A 16,452-nucleotide genomic window follows, 5' to 3' on the forward strand; every position below is an offset into this window, starting at 1 on the left:
TTAAGAAAATTTATTAGCAAAGATAACAAATGGACAATAAAGTTTTTAATTTGTCACTAAAAAACTATGTGAGAATGCTATTTAAGTAATACACTACTAAATATATTAAAATAAAGTTAAAAAAAAAAAGTTTAAAAGAAATGTTAAAAAAAAATTAAAAAAAAGTTTAAAAAAACAAAAAAAAGCAATTAAACCGCCGGTTTTCCCGGTTTTCACCGGTTCTCATCGGTTTGATGGCATACCCGATCCGACTATTGAACCAGACCGGCTACATGGCCGGTTCCCGGTTCGACCGGTCCAACCGGCCGGTCCGGTCCGATTTTTAAAACACTGATACTGATTTTATTCACACCACCTAAATTGAATTAAATTTACTAAAGATTAAATTAAAAATATTATAATTTTGTAAAGACTTAAGATATATTAATTTAACTTTAAATTTTAGCACATAAATTTTAATTATTCTTTATATTTGGTTTCCTGGTTTTTTACAGTCAGCCCCATATCAATAAAGTTACATTAAAAATATTAAAATAACCTTATATTAAAAATATAATTTCTAAATCGATCGTTATTTGTTTCCTTTTGCATACTAATCTATGTATTTTTCTAGACAAATTTCTTATACAAGAACAAATATAATAAGATTGCAGTAATTTATTCATTAAAAAACCAATTAGTTTATTTACAATTATTTATAACCACTCTTTATAAAATTTATGGCTTAATAAACTTCAAAAATAATATAACAAATTATGCGTGTTTCGGTTTTGATATGGGTAAAAAACACGACTTCTATCGACAAACATTGACTGCAGTTAAAACTTATTGTGAATATATTTAGCTGTAACCAGATATTTGTAAGTTGAAACTAGAAAGAAAAAAAAAATCGTTTTTTATTCTTTTCCATTTTATATATGAATATATAAAATTAAGTCAAAAGAGGAAATAAATACATAATTTTCCTATTTCTGCTTTTATAAAATCTCATTCATGTAAAGAACTATTTTTCTCAATATTTTCACCTCTGTTTCAATACTTTAACACAAGAATCATCGTTATTATCATTTTCTATACGAAGAATGAGAATTTTCCGAACGAGAAAATGTGTGTACGTTCTTCCTCTCACAGCTTTCTTGATTGTTCTCATCATGTTCTTCCTTCAGCATCACAATCTTGAAACAGTTACAACAACTCAAACCAAGGTAATAATTATTCTCAGCCTAAATTTTCTTGATTCTCTTTATCATTTCAAGATTTTATGCATGTTGGTCCCCATGCATGTATTTAACGTGAACAGTGAAATTGATTCTTGATTAATAACTTCTTGAATTCAGTATGATCCAGAAAAACAAGAATTGATTCAAGTGCTGAAGAAAGCAGCAATGGAAGACAGAACAGTTATCCTCACCATGGTAGATGAATCACATGCAAGACCAGGATCTATGCTTGAAGTTTTTCTACAAAGCTTCGAATATGGACACGGGACTCGAAGATTCTTGAATCACTTAGTTATCATAACTATGGACCAACAAGCTTTTCGGTACTGCAGATTATTGCATCAACATTGCATTCATCCGGCCACTTTTCAACCTTACTTCTCCGCCAGAAGACCGTCCGTCACATCCCCGGATCACACTGTGTTATTCAGTTGGAGAAGAAATCATGTTCTGATACAAGTCATTGAATTGGGCTATAACATAATTTTTACGGTACGAAATAATGGCTTGTTAATCAATTTGAACAACTGCGTGTAATGATGTAACTTTTATTTTGATGCAGGAAACAGATGTACTGTGGCTGAAAAGTCCGTTGGTGAACTTCCATCCGCAGTACGAACTCAGCATTTCGTGCAATTTCGTAAATGTTGGAGAAGGCGCGTTTTCTGTACAAGAAGGGGGAATCTTCTTCATGAAAGCAAATTACGTGACCCCGGGATTCTTACAGGACTGGAAACTGACCAAGATTTTGCATCCAAACTCAACCGTCGATGAATCCATGTGTGCAACATTGGAGCTGCATAAAGACCTAGTTGACATTAATGGCGTTCGTGTTCATAGAATAGATACAAACCATTTCGGTGGATTTTGTCAGACATATAATGATATGTTGGAAGACGCATATACCATTCATGCTAACTGCTGTTATGATCTGGAAAGTAAAGTTCATGATTTGAAGATTGTTCTAGATGATTGGATTCGCTTTCGAAACCGTGTATCAAAGAGCAATGCAACGGAAAAAATTGCTTTGAGGTGGCCACAGAAGTGCACAGAACATACAGCTCTCGAGTTTTCATAAAGAATTCATATCTAAAGAAAAACACTATGCAGAATATTCTATGCTAAATATCTTGGTGAATTGCTAAAATGTCCACAATGTCTTGGTGAATTGCTAAATATCTTTGGTTCTTTGTAATAGGTTAGTTGGGTTACTAGTTTTTATGCAATTTTTTAACATGGAACATTATTCTATGCATTTAGAAGTGTAATGAATCTCTCACTTAATCAATCTACTCTCCAGATTCTAGACTTAGGCTTTCTCAGAAAAAACTGATGAGGCTACTTCTTTCAAATTTGCTTCTCTAAGCACAGATACAAATCAGTTAAACTTAAGCAATTGGGTCAAACCACGACCAAAACAATTTGCTTCTTCTACTAAGGTCTCAAACCAAAAGTTTCATACCATCTGCTTTTTCATGACAAAAGCTTTTCGGTCCCAGAAAAGATAATCTTTAGAGTTATTAATAGCGGCCGCTCCAGGCACTATCTCGGGATTCTCTCCTGGTGTGTCAACCCTCCGCTTCGGAGGAGCGGTGATCATACCAGTTTTAGACAGTGGCCAAAAAAGCTGGGATAGCGGGTTACAAAGCGGAGCATTTTCTGGCCTGAAGCAGTTTTGACTTGTTTTTTGCTTTTAGGGCTTTTTTGGCGTTTTCTTCTCTCTCGTCCGCATTTTCACCTTTCTCCATTGCGTTTTTTCTGTTTGTTGCTTCTCACATATTTTTCTCACTCCTCCGCCTCAACTAACACTTCAAGTTAGTTCTCTTCTCTCTATTCTTCTTCTCTGCTTATGTTTCTGCTTTTTTATTTTGTTCTCTATCTTTATCTTCTCTATTCATTGTTTTTCTATTCGTTCTCATATTGTTTTTTCTTTTTCATATCATTGTTTTTTTTTTTCTTGCATTTGAATTATATTGATTCTGGGATTAATATATGGACATTATTCATATAATTAATCCAAAAAATTATTTAATCTAGATTAAATATATAGGGAGATTTTTCATATAAATTAGTTCAAAAAGTTATCTCGTTATTCCATTTTTGGGGTCGGCTGCTCCGCTCCGCTATCTGAGATTAATAACTCTGATCTATATACTAATAACAATACACTTAATCCTAGCATGAACAATCAGTCTTTCACTTGTATCGTTTAGTTTGGTTTCAAATTTCAATCTTGTTAAGGATTTTAGTAACAAGGGAGAAGAAACTTAAGTTTCCAACAACAAACATCAAATGATAGTACCATACAAAAGTGCATCTTCAGCTTAGAATGTAGAAAAAATCAAACATGAAAAAGACCATAGAAATTAAAATGTAACTAAAAAACAGCCAAGTTGAACATTTCAGCAATACTGAAACAGTGCCACCTTACGAGAAATACTCCAAAAACCAACCAAAAGAAGAAATTAAAACAGATTGTTTTCCTAATGTCAATCACCTATGAGATTATGGATGATATGAACATGGTATTGACTATTGATAGAAACTGGTCCTCTCTAACAGATAATCATTTTCTATCGACACTTAAATTATCCTCAATTTATACCACTAACATGACTGGTATAATCAACATTATAGGAAACCTTAATTGATGCAAGAGGAGGAGTAAAAAAAAATACTGCTGTAAATTTCAGAGAATCAACGACAGATCAAAGTATCGATGCACAAATGAACATGTTATATAAATATAAATATCATTATCATATGAAATGTATATTGAACAATACAAGAGTAGAATCATAAAAGAGCCTACATGCAGAGAAAGCCTCTCACAGGAAAATGCGGAGAATCATACAGAATGCGAGGAATTGTATAGTCAAAATTTTAGCACATCCTATTCATCTATACCCCAGTAATCATCATCCTCTTCCTGCACAGCTATTGGATCGTCCTGCGTGTAGTAGTTGTTGTACCGTCCTCCTCCTGCAGGATTTCCTCCCATAGGACGCCTGAAAAAAATGCAAGACATACAGGTATCAAATTATCTCCGTCAGATTAATTTTACACAGTCAACCAATGACGATCCACGATCGCGTCAAGTCAGACTGAAATATTTAAATTAAGAGTGATATAACAAAATAATAAAATAAAAGACTTCTATTTCTAAAACGAATTATCCAAAAAAATTTTAAAAAAATAATAAAAAAAAAACATGAAATATAGAAAACATATAACTAGGAAACCTGTTCCTACGATTCCGCTTAGCAGCATCACGAACTCTCCGTTTCTTCTCATCCTGAGGATTCTCAAAAAACTTTCTCCTCTTACACTCCTGAATAACCCCAGCTCTCATAACCTCTCTACGGAACCTACCGAGCAGCCGGTCTTCAGGCTCATCATCTTCAAGAACCACCATAACATTATGATGAGCTGGTAAGTACATGGAGTCGGAATCTGAGAGGTATGAGGCGAAATCGGAAGACAAGTCTTGTGATGGTGGTGAAGATGTGACTGAAGAAGAGGTTTCATTGCGGCTGAGAACAAGGGGGATTGTCTTGCTGCGGTGGTTGTGGTTGTGGTGGTGAGATGGGAAGTGGGAGAGGAGAGGTTGAGGTGGTAGTTGTGGTTTGGTTTGTGGGGAGAGGAAAGGGAAGAAGTTGGAGAAGGAGGTTGAGATAGCCATTGATGTGTTGATGAAAATGATAAGATTGTGGAACTTTTTCTGGATTTTATTTTATCATATACTATAATAATAGTTATAGTTATAATAATAAATGAATAAATAAATAAATAAATAAATAAAATATTGTAGTTGCACTTTATTCTTGGGCTATATAAATTTCTGAAATGTTGGGCTTACACACCTTATACTCGATGATTCAATATAGCACACCATATATTAGGGAAATTTCTTTATTCACTTCCCTATGGGGTCACTCTAGCGAAAACCCTATTTTTTTTAAAATTTTTTTTCAGATTTTGGAAGTGCATTTCCGAAAAAATCCAAAAAATTGAAATTTTGATTAATTCGGAGATGCTGCTAACAATTCAGTTAAAAATAAAAAAGTTGGTAGTTATAAGTAGCAATTCAGTTTTATACCTGATTTTTATTAGGATATATAAAATCAATATGCTTTTATACTGGAGATTCATATAAATTCAAAAATTTTAGAAATTTCTTCACCACTAACTTGATATGTTTTACTGCTTAAAAAAAAAAACTTGATATGTTTTACTTCCATATTTTATCTGAATTTTTAAATTTTTTAACTGAATTATGAAATGTGTGAGTTATTTATTTTATATTGTAACTAGTAGATATTTTTCTAACGGACACAAGTGTTATCATGAGCACAATATATTGGAAGGCAGTATTATTGTAGTTATGATTCATTCTAATATAGAAAATGGGCTAAGCGACAAACTAAATTTTAGTTATGTTAGGGGAGCAAATTACAAGAACAAAGGAAAGTCAGAAGTTACTTGTAAAAAAAGAGTTTTGTGCCCCTTTTAGTTGAAATCTATGTTGAATGGTTGTGGTTGAAACTAGAGGTGGCAAAGCGGACCGCCCGTCCCGGCCCGCCTAAAGCTTGCTAAAAAAAGCGGGGCGCACGAGTCAGTCAAGTAGTAATGGGCATAACAATCTAGTCCACCCTGCCAAGGTTGGCGGGCGGCGAACTTGTCCTCTTATTTATTTTTTTTTATTTTTCATTTTTTAATATATTAATAGTCTTTTTTACCTTTTTCTTAGATTTTTTGCTAATTTTTAGAACAATTTTTTTATAAAACTTCTTTTAAACAAATTTTACTTAAAAAGTATTACATATATTCAAAATAAATGTATAAAAGAAAACCATCAAGAATTGAAATTACTATAATTAACTAAAAAAGGGCGGGCTTAAGGCGGAACGGGATAAACTAATAGGCGAGGCAGGCTTTGGCGGGCGGCGAGTTTTGGCGGGTGACGGGCTTTGGTGGGCGACAGACCCAAAATTCCAATTCAGCCTGCTATATTTTGGCGGGTGCGTGGGCCGGTCTGACGGGTCACGATCCGTTTTTCCAATCCTCGTTGAAACATAAAGGTTAAATATGGTATTCACAACCACAATCTAGTTGAGGATTTAGACAATCATGACACACTAAGTCGTCTAAGACCCAAAGAAAGAGAGTTTGTGAATGACATAACAAAGTACAACATGACGCTGAGGTACATGATGGATGCATAGAAAGATAGGGAGTGTTGAAAATCTGACAAGTGTTAGGCAATTGTATAAAGCAATACAAATATATCAGTATACTATTAGAGGCCCATTTACGAAAAATGTAACATTTGTTGAGCTTAATTCGTAATGATAAGTATTTGTTTTGGAGCAAAAACAAGGAGTGCTCAAATGCTGTGGGTGATATACTCTGGACATATCAAGATTCGGTGAAGCTTTTGAATATGTTTCATCTGTTTAGATCTTTGAATGCATGTAAAAAACCTCCAGGTATAGGCTACCACTACTTGAGATTGTTGGTGTTTCATCAACCGAGTCGACATTCTCTATTCGATTTGCTTACTTGGAACTTGAAATGGAGGCAAATTTCACATGGGCACTTGAGAAGCTGAAAGAGTTGTTCACATCCGAGAAGTTGTTTCCCAAGGTCATAATGATTGATCGGGAACTTACCCTAATGAATGCCATTGAAGTTTTTTTCCCATCCCTAATCCACCTCTTATGTGTTTTCCATGTTGCAAAAAATGTTGGTGCAAAGTTCAAGAAGTTTGTCGAGGTTAATAGACAAAAGCATGTGATAGAACTATGGAATAAGATTGTGTATTCAAATAAGGTGTTTTAGTATTAGCAACACTTGCAACATGTTGAGATAGTATGTGTGATATTCCTTCCTTTGTTGATTATGTTAATCACCCTGTAAGAGAATAAAATTTGTTGCATGGACTAACCAAGTCTCCCACTTAGGGAACATGACAATAAACGAGTATATTTTTACATGAGTTTAATTTTATCACGCAAATATTAACAATTTTTTTTACATATTTCACTAATATTATTTTATTGGACTGAATATGCTCATTAGAGACTCAAAAACATGTTGAGTACTAGTTGAAGAGATATGTGCTGGAGTTGGCATGCAGTTAACACCATGTTAGAGTTATAATTAGGTACAATTAGAGTATCATTTCAAAAAATGTTGTGAACATTGAGTATTGACATAAAACTCCTTTTTATTTGAGATTGCTTGGTTTCGTTCAAAGATAGTGTAAACATCACATTGCAAAAGAGTTTGAATGTGTGAAAAGAGTTGGTGTTGACAAAGTTGCATGTGAGTGTTTGAATACAAATGGGTTATGTAACATCCTGATTTTATTAGCTATTTATTTAATTAGTTTTATTTGGTGTTTTACTAATTATTCATGTTATTCAATTATTTAGTATGATATTATTTAATTTGAGATTTGTGCTAATTGGATTAATTGAATTATTAGTAATAGGGTTAAATAAGTTTTTGGTCCCTATAAATATTGCAGTTTCATTTTTAGTCCCTCTTGGGTTTTCACAACGGTTTTAGTTGGTTTTGACAGCGGTTTTTTTTGTAAAAACCGTTGCCTAAAGGCAGCGAGGGACTAAAAATGAAAACTGCAATATTTATAGGGACCAAAAACTTATTTAACCCTTAGTAATATTATGAGATATTAGTTGATGGGCCTAATTTAGTTAGAAAGAATAGATTGTGGGTTAAGCCCATTTATGTGAGAAAGATAGTAAGAGAGAAATTAGGTTAGTTCTCATAACATTCATTTTGGAGAAAGAGGCTAGAGAGAAAGAAGAGAAGAGGAAGAGAAGAGGATTGTGAGATTCTTGAAGATTGGAGGAGTTTGATTAGAGGTAGGGGTTTGAATCCAAGTTCTTATAGTTTACATGATTGGATAATGTGTTGTTTGTGTAACCTTTCATCTCCTAATTTCATAGTTTTGGAAATGTTAGGGTTTATGATAAAACAATGAGATTGTTCATGTTTAAAGTGTTGTATAAATGACCCATGGTTAGAAACATGATTAGGAACATCATATGTGTGCCAATTTTGCTTTTAATTGATGTATGGATTGTGCTTGGGTTAATGGGTGTTGTATGAGGAGAATGGGGAAGAAACTGGTGATTTTCTGAGTTTTACGCAGCATAGGTCGACCTACACAGAGGTTTGCGTCGACTTGTGCAGCCTAAAAGGCAAAAATATGGATTTTCTGATGAATGCGTCGACCTATGCTTTCTTTGCGTCGACCTGCAGATTCTATTTTTGGCAGATTTTTGTAAAGGTCATAACTTTTGATCCGTAACTCCGTTTTATGCGCCGTTCGAAGTGTTAGAAAGCTAATGAGATTTTCTACATGATAGAGTAGGTTTGATTGGCATTTGTTTAATTTAATTATGATGTTAATTGAAATTAACATGTAATTATATATGTATGTTATGGATGAATCTTGTATGATCAATGTTCATGGATGCCTTATGAGATGTTAATACCATGAGTTATGTGATTGATTGCTAAACGCTAATTGATGTGTGATATTGGATTGAATTTCATGTTGTGTAATGTTGTGCAAAGTTGTAAAGATGTGATTATGTAGTTTAAGAGATAGAGAGATCGTCTTAAATGCATGAGTCTTGTTTTGTTGCACACGTACACAAGCATGAGTCTTTGAAAGTGGCACTGTTGGGTAATCTCGCGAAGGTTATTTACTTGTCCCAAACCTAACGAGTATGGGGTTTGAAAGCTTAACGAGTATGGGGCTTTGAGGTGGTTATCTAGTCCGTAGAGAGTGACAATCGGCATGACCGGAAATGATAACGGAGGGATCCACATGCATATCGCATTGAGTCACACTTGAGTCGCACGTGTCGGTGTGAAATGTTGTTGTTGGTGTGATTTATGTGATATGAATTGTGTGGAATTATGTGGGTGGATATGCATATATGTGGATTATGATTCATTTGATATGAATAATCGTTGTGTTACGAATGTGATATATGTGATTGAAATATATGTGATGTGATGTAGATGCGAATTTGTATGTACTAATGTTATATGTATATATGTGTGAATATGTGAATCATGTTTGATTGATGGTGATACATGGGTAAGAGAAGTGATTACATGTATACTTGTAATATCAATGATACGATTCTAATGATGTAAACATATTCTATGATGTTTTGTGAAATGGGATAGAGATGAATATGTACATTTGGTGATATATGTTCATACTTGCAATACATCGGTGAATCTTATACATGTCTATATATTTGAAAAAACATGTATGTGTGATTATGTGATGATAACTTGTATATTTAGAATATGATTATGTTTAAATACAGTTGTTATTTCGTGAATGTTGTCAAAAAGGATATGTACTTAGAATCCATATGTTGTTGAAATATGATTATGTACATTGTTTAGGAATCATGTATGATTATGTGGAATTGAATGAGCAAGGTTGTATGACATGAACATGTGAATCTTGATTAATCGTATATGATGCATGTTTATGTGAAGAGTGATGAATTCTTGAAATGTATTCTTGTTGTGTTTTACATTTCCCATATTATGTTTACCTATAAGAAGTTGAATTCTCACCCTTCTGTTTGAATGTTGCCCTTTGTTGGTAACGTGCAGGTTTCATGGATAGATATGCTTCAAAGGAGGCTTAGCTTAGAGATTTAGATCTTTGTAAGGTGTCGTGACTAAGTAGTCACTTGTGCTCTGGTCATATGTAACACATGTGGTTGGGTTTATATTTTATGACTTGTTATTATAAGATATTTGTTTACTCGTATTGTATTTAGTATTTGAATACGTTATTTTGTTGATGAATGTCCTTGAGCCGAGATGTTGAGATATGGTGGATGATGTATGGGAATCATTCGTTTTGACCATTTATTTGATGACATGATTATTCCGCTGTGGTTTGCATGTTGTTTTAAATCCCGTGTTATTTGGAAATGACCATTGCATGTTTAAAAATAAAATGTTTTGTTCTATTTTGAAATATGTGTAACGCCCTCGTGAGATGCATGCTTCCTTACTCTAATTTACGCAAATATATGCCTTATTTGTTTATTATAGAATTGGGGGTGTTACAGGTTACCTTGTGCATATGAACTTAAATCTCCTCAAGTACAAGGTGGTCTCATTCCCTTGGACTCCATTCCTGTATTTTGGAGGAAAATACATTGAAGAGTATGAAGTCATTGAAGAAGGAAGTGAAACAAAGCTAGACCTTAAGCGATGAATATGAAGAATTGAAGAAGTATTTAAACACCTTAAATATTGTGGCACATAGAGTGATGAGTAAAAAGGTACATGAACTTGCATATCCATTTACAACTTCTATATGTCTGCCACCCGTGAGTTCAAGCCTAAAAAGAGAGTCGATAATAGTAAAAGGGGGGCAAGAGGGTGATGTGCACCTTGATCCTTCACATCAGGAGCATGTTGATGCCTCATAAGGAAGTCAAATGTTAAAGAGATCATCTAGTAAAGTTCCCTCTAAACAACCATATAGCAAGTCTTAAAAGCACCTATACTTGTCTCAATTTCTTATTTTCTCGCATGACTATATTATAGATATTGTAGATATGAAAGATGGTGAAAATTATGGTTTCCATGTTATTGGAGATTGGCATGGATGAAGTGAAGAGTCATGATCCTTGATTCAGACACAATTAGATGGTAAATTTTTTACAACATTAAATTGTATTCCAAGGTGTTATATGACACAGTTTCAAAAGTTAGGAGTTCATTAATAATATCTAGTTTGGATGTTCAACGGAGTGAACCATAGATGAATATTCTTGATATGTGTTATCCTATTGCTTTAAGATGGAGTATTATGTTGGCCTCACGGTTCCATAACACTAACATCACATTCTTCCCACTTATGTCATCTCCATTTAGGTCCGCGAGTACACATAAACTAATTGCAATTGGTTTTGTCAACATCAATTGAAGTTAAAGCCCAATTGTCCACTGCCTCCCATCATTGACATTTGGAGAGGTAATTGTAGTTAAGATGCAAGAGAATGGGAAATAACATATGAGGGATGTATCAGGCATTGGAAAAACAAAGTCAGATGGTTAACATGATTGGGATTGCACTGACACTTTTGTACAATCAGGGTGGATGCGACACTTGCAAGATTAACTAATGAGATTATAAAGATGATGAAATTTCTTGAACCATTTACTGGTGACAAAATTTCTTGTTATATTTAATTTAATGTTATATTATATCTATTTTAAATTCAAGTTATGTTAAATCAATGTTAAGTACATGTCAAGCTCATGTTATGATATATATAATGATATTTTAATTACAATAACACCAAATAAAGTCACACAATAACAAATAATATCATAGAGCCAACAGATGATATAAAGAAAAAACAACAAACAATCATAAAAATATCTAAGTTGGTTAACCACAGGCAATATGTACTATCTACGAAACCAAAGCATAAATCTCGCCATCCGGATTTACTAAACCCATAAGGCTATCATAAAGATTTATCATCTGTATCTGATATCGATCATTCATACCAAGTGATGGAGGAGGCAGGGAAATGTCATTTGAATTTACTCCATTAGACGGAGGTCCAACAAGATCTATAGGCTCATTTGAGCTAGGAGGGATGATGAAAGGGTGTGATACTCTATTGTAACACTCTAAGTAACCATCCATAAGCTTTCCAAGAAAATATATGTTTACTGCATTTTGTCTAATCGCATTGGTACTGCTCACCATGTTAGCTCAAACCATCCATTAACGCTAGATGGTATAATATGAACCAGTCTAGGTATGTCATAGACATAGTCAAATTGGATGAGTCATCTATCAAGTGAATAAGAAGTAACAATGGAATCTATGGTTAGTATATAGTGTCCAAATGACATCATCTAGGGTCTGAGCGTTGATCCCCATGCATGCACTCTTGAAGACCGCTGGGATGAGAATGCTTGGAGCCCTATCTTGTGGCCTACGAGGAGTCACGTGTGATAGAACATCGATCACGCTTGTCACAAATGGACGAGACATGATCATATATCCATCGTTGTAGTAAAACATACAATTTAATCATAACAAATTAAACATACAATTTAAACATAATAAATACTTAAAAATAAAACATAATAATTAATAACTATTTATACCTGAAATAGGCTTATATAACTAGTAAGTTTCCTTATATCAAATTTAGTTGCCTCTCTAATGGCATGATAGAGTAGCGCCACAACAACACAACCTCATGCCCAACTATGAAATCCAAGATCAACGAACAGGGCTATGTATCTCGCATCAATGTAAAAATGTGACTTATCTTCCAAAATATTGCATCCAACGAGATGCAACATCTATACCTTAGCAGACTCCTGATACATAAAATGTTCCTTCAATGGCGTATATCTCCCGAAGCCAAGAGAGAAGAAAATGAGCACCCCCATTAAACCTAAACTCTTCCTATATCATCCCTAGTGTAACCCCTAAGTATGTTTATGCACTTAAAGTCGCAATCTTGATGTTCATCAATGGATGGATGAAAATGTTATCTGCAAGTGCGAAATAGAATAGGTTTGGATACATTGTCCATGGTAATCGTCATTTCACATAATGGAAGATGAAATCTTGATATCTCATTATGCCATCACTCAACAAAAAGCATATAACAATGGACGTCAAGCATCTTTAGCAAACAATCCACTAGCGAAAGCATGTCAGCATCATCTACCAGTGTTCTAACTTCTCGGTCATCTGCACTATTGAGAATTTCTTCAGCTTCAAACCATGAGTATGGACCTTTAATGGGATGCGGTCCTGCAATAATTAAATCATAAACCATCAACTATTTTCAATTAACCACTTAAACATAAAATCAATCAACTTAAATTAAAATATGTATACATGTCCCAACCATAATATGAAGGCAACATAATTGTCATACCCTTTCATCAATGTAAGGCCATGACCCTCGAAGGAAGCTCTCGTATGTAGGACCATCATGATCGTAACATGTATAATCCAGATTCAGCCCCTCCACATGCGCTTTTGGCTCAACATGATCAACACAACAATATGTGTCTCCCCAACGCTGCCTCTGGAACGTCCAGCTCTGCCTCCTCTCAAATAAAATACATGGTCCGAGAGTTTCTTTGATTGTCCTCCAATAAAAAATGGTGAGAGCTACTTTACCATTCCTAGTGCATAAATGACCATCAACGTAACACCATTTTCCCCAACACATAATTATAATTAAATTATAGATTTTTCACAACATTTTCACATAGGATGTTACACCTCTCGAACCATAATTCAGCTCAATAAAATTATCAATTCACATATATGAACTCACCTTTAACTCAACGATACACAACAACATACTTATAAAATCAACAAGTATTCAAGAGAAATCATAGTAATCTGACACAACATCGTCAACGCATCTATACATTGCCATATCTCATAAAAAATTAATAAAATCAATTAAAATTATTTTTTAATAATTTAAATCACGCCAAACAGCCCCTAACACTATCCAACAGTAGCCAACAGTTCCGTAAACTCAAAAGAATTGAAAATAAAATTTTTATGAGTTCAAAACATCTCAACATAGTATTTTTATTAATTTATTCTATACTATTAATTCGTAAAAAGTTATAACAGTATGTAATTATAACTCAACAAAATTCCCAATGAACTATAAATAACTCTACAACCCCCACAACTCTAAAATTACTCTAAAGTGCTAAAAAATGCTCTACTGACAACCCTTGCATATAAAAAAACTCTTATGAGTTTAATTGGCTGACGGTTCAACTCAAGTAATAATAAAACAACTCTAAAAAGTCAGATACCTTTAATTTTAATCCTATGACTCGTCAGATTTAACTCTAAACAATCCAAAAGCAACTCTGACAACTCTAAACATGTCAGAGTGACTCAAAACAAATAAAAATATGACTCTTAATAACTCAAAACAACTATATTGACAATTTAGCCACTCTATCAGAATTGAAAATAACTTTAATTACCCAATTAACTCAATTATTTATCTCTAACTCAAAACTCCTAAAAGTTATTATACTAATACTACATAAATTATTATATATATATATATATATATATATATATATATATATATATATATATATATATATATATATATATATATATATATATATATATATATATATATATATATATATCAACGAGACAAGAAATGTGCGGAGGATGTTTACTCGCTTTCCGATCCAAAATTATCACCATCTCCATTACGGGGGAATATTTTTCCCCATCCCCATCCCTACAGATCTGCGTGGAGAATCGGTGATCCATGGAGATTGAATCTTAAAAAATTCTATACTTTTCGATTAAAACTATAACACTACTATTTCGTTAATTTTATTTATTTGAAAATATATATATTTTGCATCTTTCTTTTTTTTTTTATAAATGAAAACACATCTTGCATCAATAATGAAAAATGAAAAAGCACATGCAGTTATGAAATGTTAACCACTAATTTACTAATTGAATGAAAAACATATTACTAATTGAAGTATAAGCGTTTCTCTAGTAAGAAACTCAATGAAGCTGAGTGATGCAATTATTATATTAGTATGTGAAGGAGTGATATATATATATATATATTAGTATGTGAAGGAGTGATATATATATATATATATATATATATATATATATATATATATATATATATATATATATATATATATATATATATATATATATATATATATATATATATATATATATATATATATATATATATATATATCAAAATACTCATTTTGGTCGCTTAACTATACTCTTAGGTTAAGAGACCAAAGTGACATTAAAAAAAATTAAGGAACCAATCTGAACTCAAGAGTATAGTTAAGGGAATATACATACATACATACATACATACATACATACATATATGTATGTATGTATGTATGTATGTATGTATGAAAAGTGATGTTATATACAAATCGCTAAACGAATATTAATACATAATTATATACGTTAAGTTACACGAAATTAACACCAATAAAATCAACAAAACATCAACTATTCATAAAACACATAATTCATCAAAATCATCATCTCTTTTGGAGGTTAAGGATTCCTCTATCATACCCCTCATGCATAAGCCTTTTTATTAAAAGTTATTTTTCCCCTTATCTTAAATTTTTCTTACAATTTCTTTAAAACTTCTCCAATGAGTGCTCCTCAATGCCCTAACCTTCTTTCTCCTTGCCTCTTTTCACCTTTTTTCTACGTACTGTCAAACTCCCCTTCTGATTCTCTTTTTACACTAAAAACCTAATTATTTTAATTAGACTATTCCAACTTTACCCTTAAGTTTCTCTCTAATTCCACCTTGCCCTTGATATCTCTACCAACTCTTAATTTCTATTTCTTTATTTATTATATTTAAATAATAAAATCAAATCATTATTTTAATTAAATAAAATAATCTTAATTTATTCTAATTTAAATAAAATTCTTTATGATATTAAGAACCCTCCAAAGAATAAAGCTGAAGACAGTTATGAAGATTATGAAGACCATGTAGATTATGATACTGAAGAAAATCTCAGGCTTGCCAAGATCTTTAGTAAAATCATAAGAAAATTAGATAATGAGATATGGGTAATGTCCCTACAAATCTTTAAGACAATCAACAATACAATTTTTAGAGGTGTAACTTTTAGCATAAAGGAATAGGTGGAGAAAATCTCAAATGGATCCAATGCCTTAAATGCAAAGATTTTGAACATATTCAAGCTAAATGCTCAAGTTTTCCATGGATACAAAAAAAATCTACCATGTCACTAAGGATAAGATAGATGCAGAAGGTGGATTTGATCAAGCAAACAATGTTGCGACTTTTAAATTTAAATAATATGTGTATTACTTATTCACAAAATAGAATGCATAATGTCAAGTAACAAGTCCCAACATCTTGTTAAACATGTTTACCAATACATTAATTTTTTCTACTCCATTCCACTGTACTATTATATATGGTAAGATAGACAACCACATCATCAACATATGTACCCCCAATGAAATGAGAAGTTTGAAAAGCATTATCAACAAGTTTGGCGTGGCAAGCCCAACATTCTTGTTCATATTGCTTGCTCTTTAAGGTAGTTTGTTGTGAAGATTATA

The 16,452-nt window shown here is 32.7% G+C and overlaps 2 protein-coding genes across 2 annotated transcripts; one reads left to right on the forward strand and one right to left on the reverse strand.

Moving 5' to 3' along the window:
* The first annotated feature begins 1,082 nt into the window (after window positions 1–1,082).
* On the forward strand, window positions 1,083–2,449 carry LOC131614054 (uncharacterized protein At1g28695-like). Its single transcript, XM_058885682.1, has 3 exons — window positions 1,083–1,205; window positions 1,338–1,712; window positions 1,783–2,449. The coding sequence occupies exons 1-3, from the start codon at window positions 1,083–1,085 to the stop codon at window positions 2,296–2,298; spliced, it is 1,014 nt and encodes a 337-aa protein (XP_058741665.1). The 3' UTR covers window positions 2,299–2,449.
* Window positions 2,450–3,954: 1,505 nt separating this feature from the next.
* Window positions 3,955–4,955, reverse strand: LOC131609284 (small ribosomal subunit protein bS21c-like). Its single transcript, XM_058880980.1, has 2 exons — window positions 4,463–4,955; window positions 3,955–4,228 (listed from the first exon to the last, which is right to left on the reverse strand). The coding sequence occupies exons 1-2, from the start codon at window positions 4,900–4,902 to the stop codon at window positions 4,114–4,116; spliced, it is 555 nt and encodes a 184-aa protein (XP_058736963.1). The 5' UTR covers window positions 4,903–4,955; the 3' UTR covers window positions 3,955–4,113.
* Window positions 4,956–16,452: the final 11,497 nt, after the last annotated feature.

Source organism: Vicia villosa, linkage group LG6 (genome assembly GCF_029867415.1).
Source record: "Vicia villosa cultivar HV-30 ecotype Madison, WI linkage group LG6, Vvil1.0, whole genome shotgun sequence".
NCBI lineage: Eukaryota > Viridiplantae > Streptophyta > Magnoliopsida > Fabales > Fabaceae > Vicia > Vicia villosa.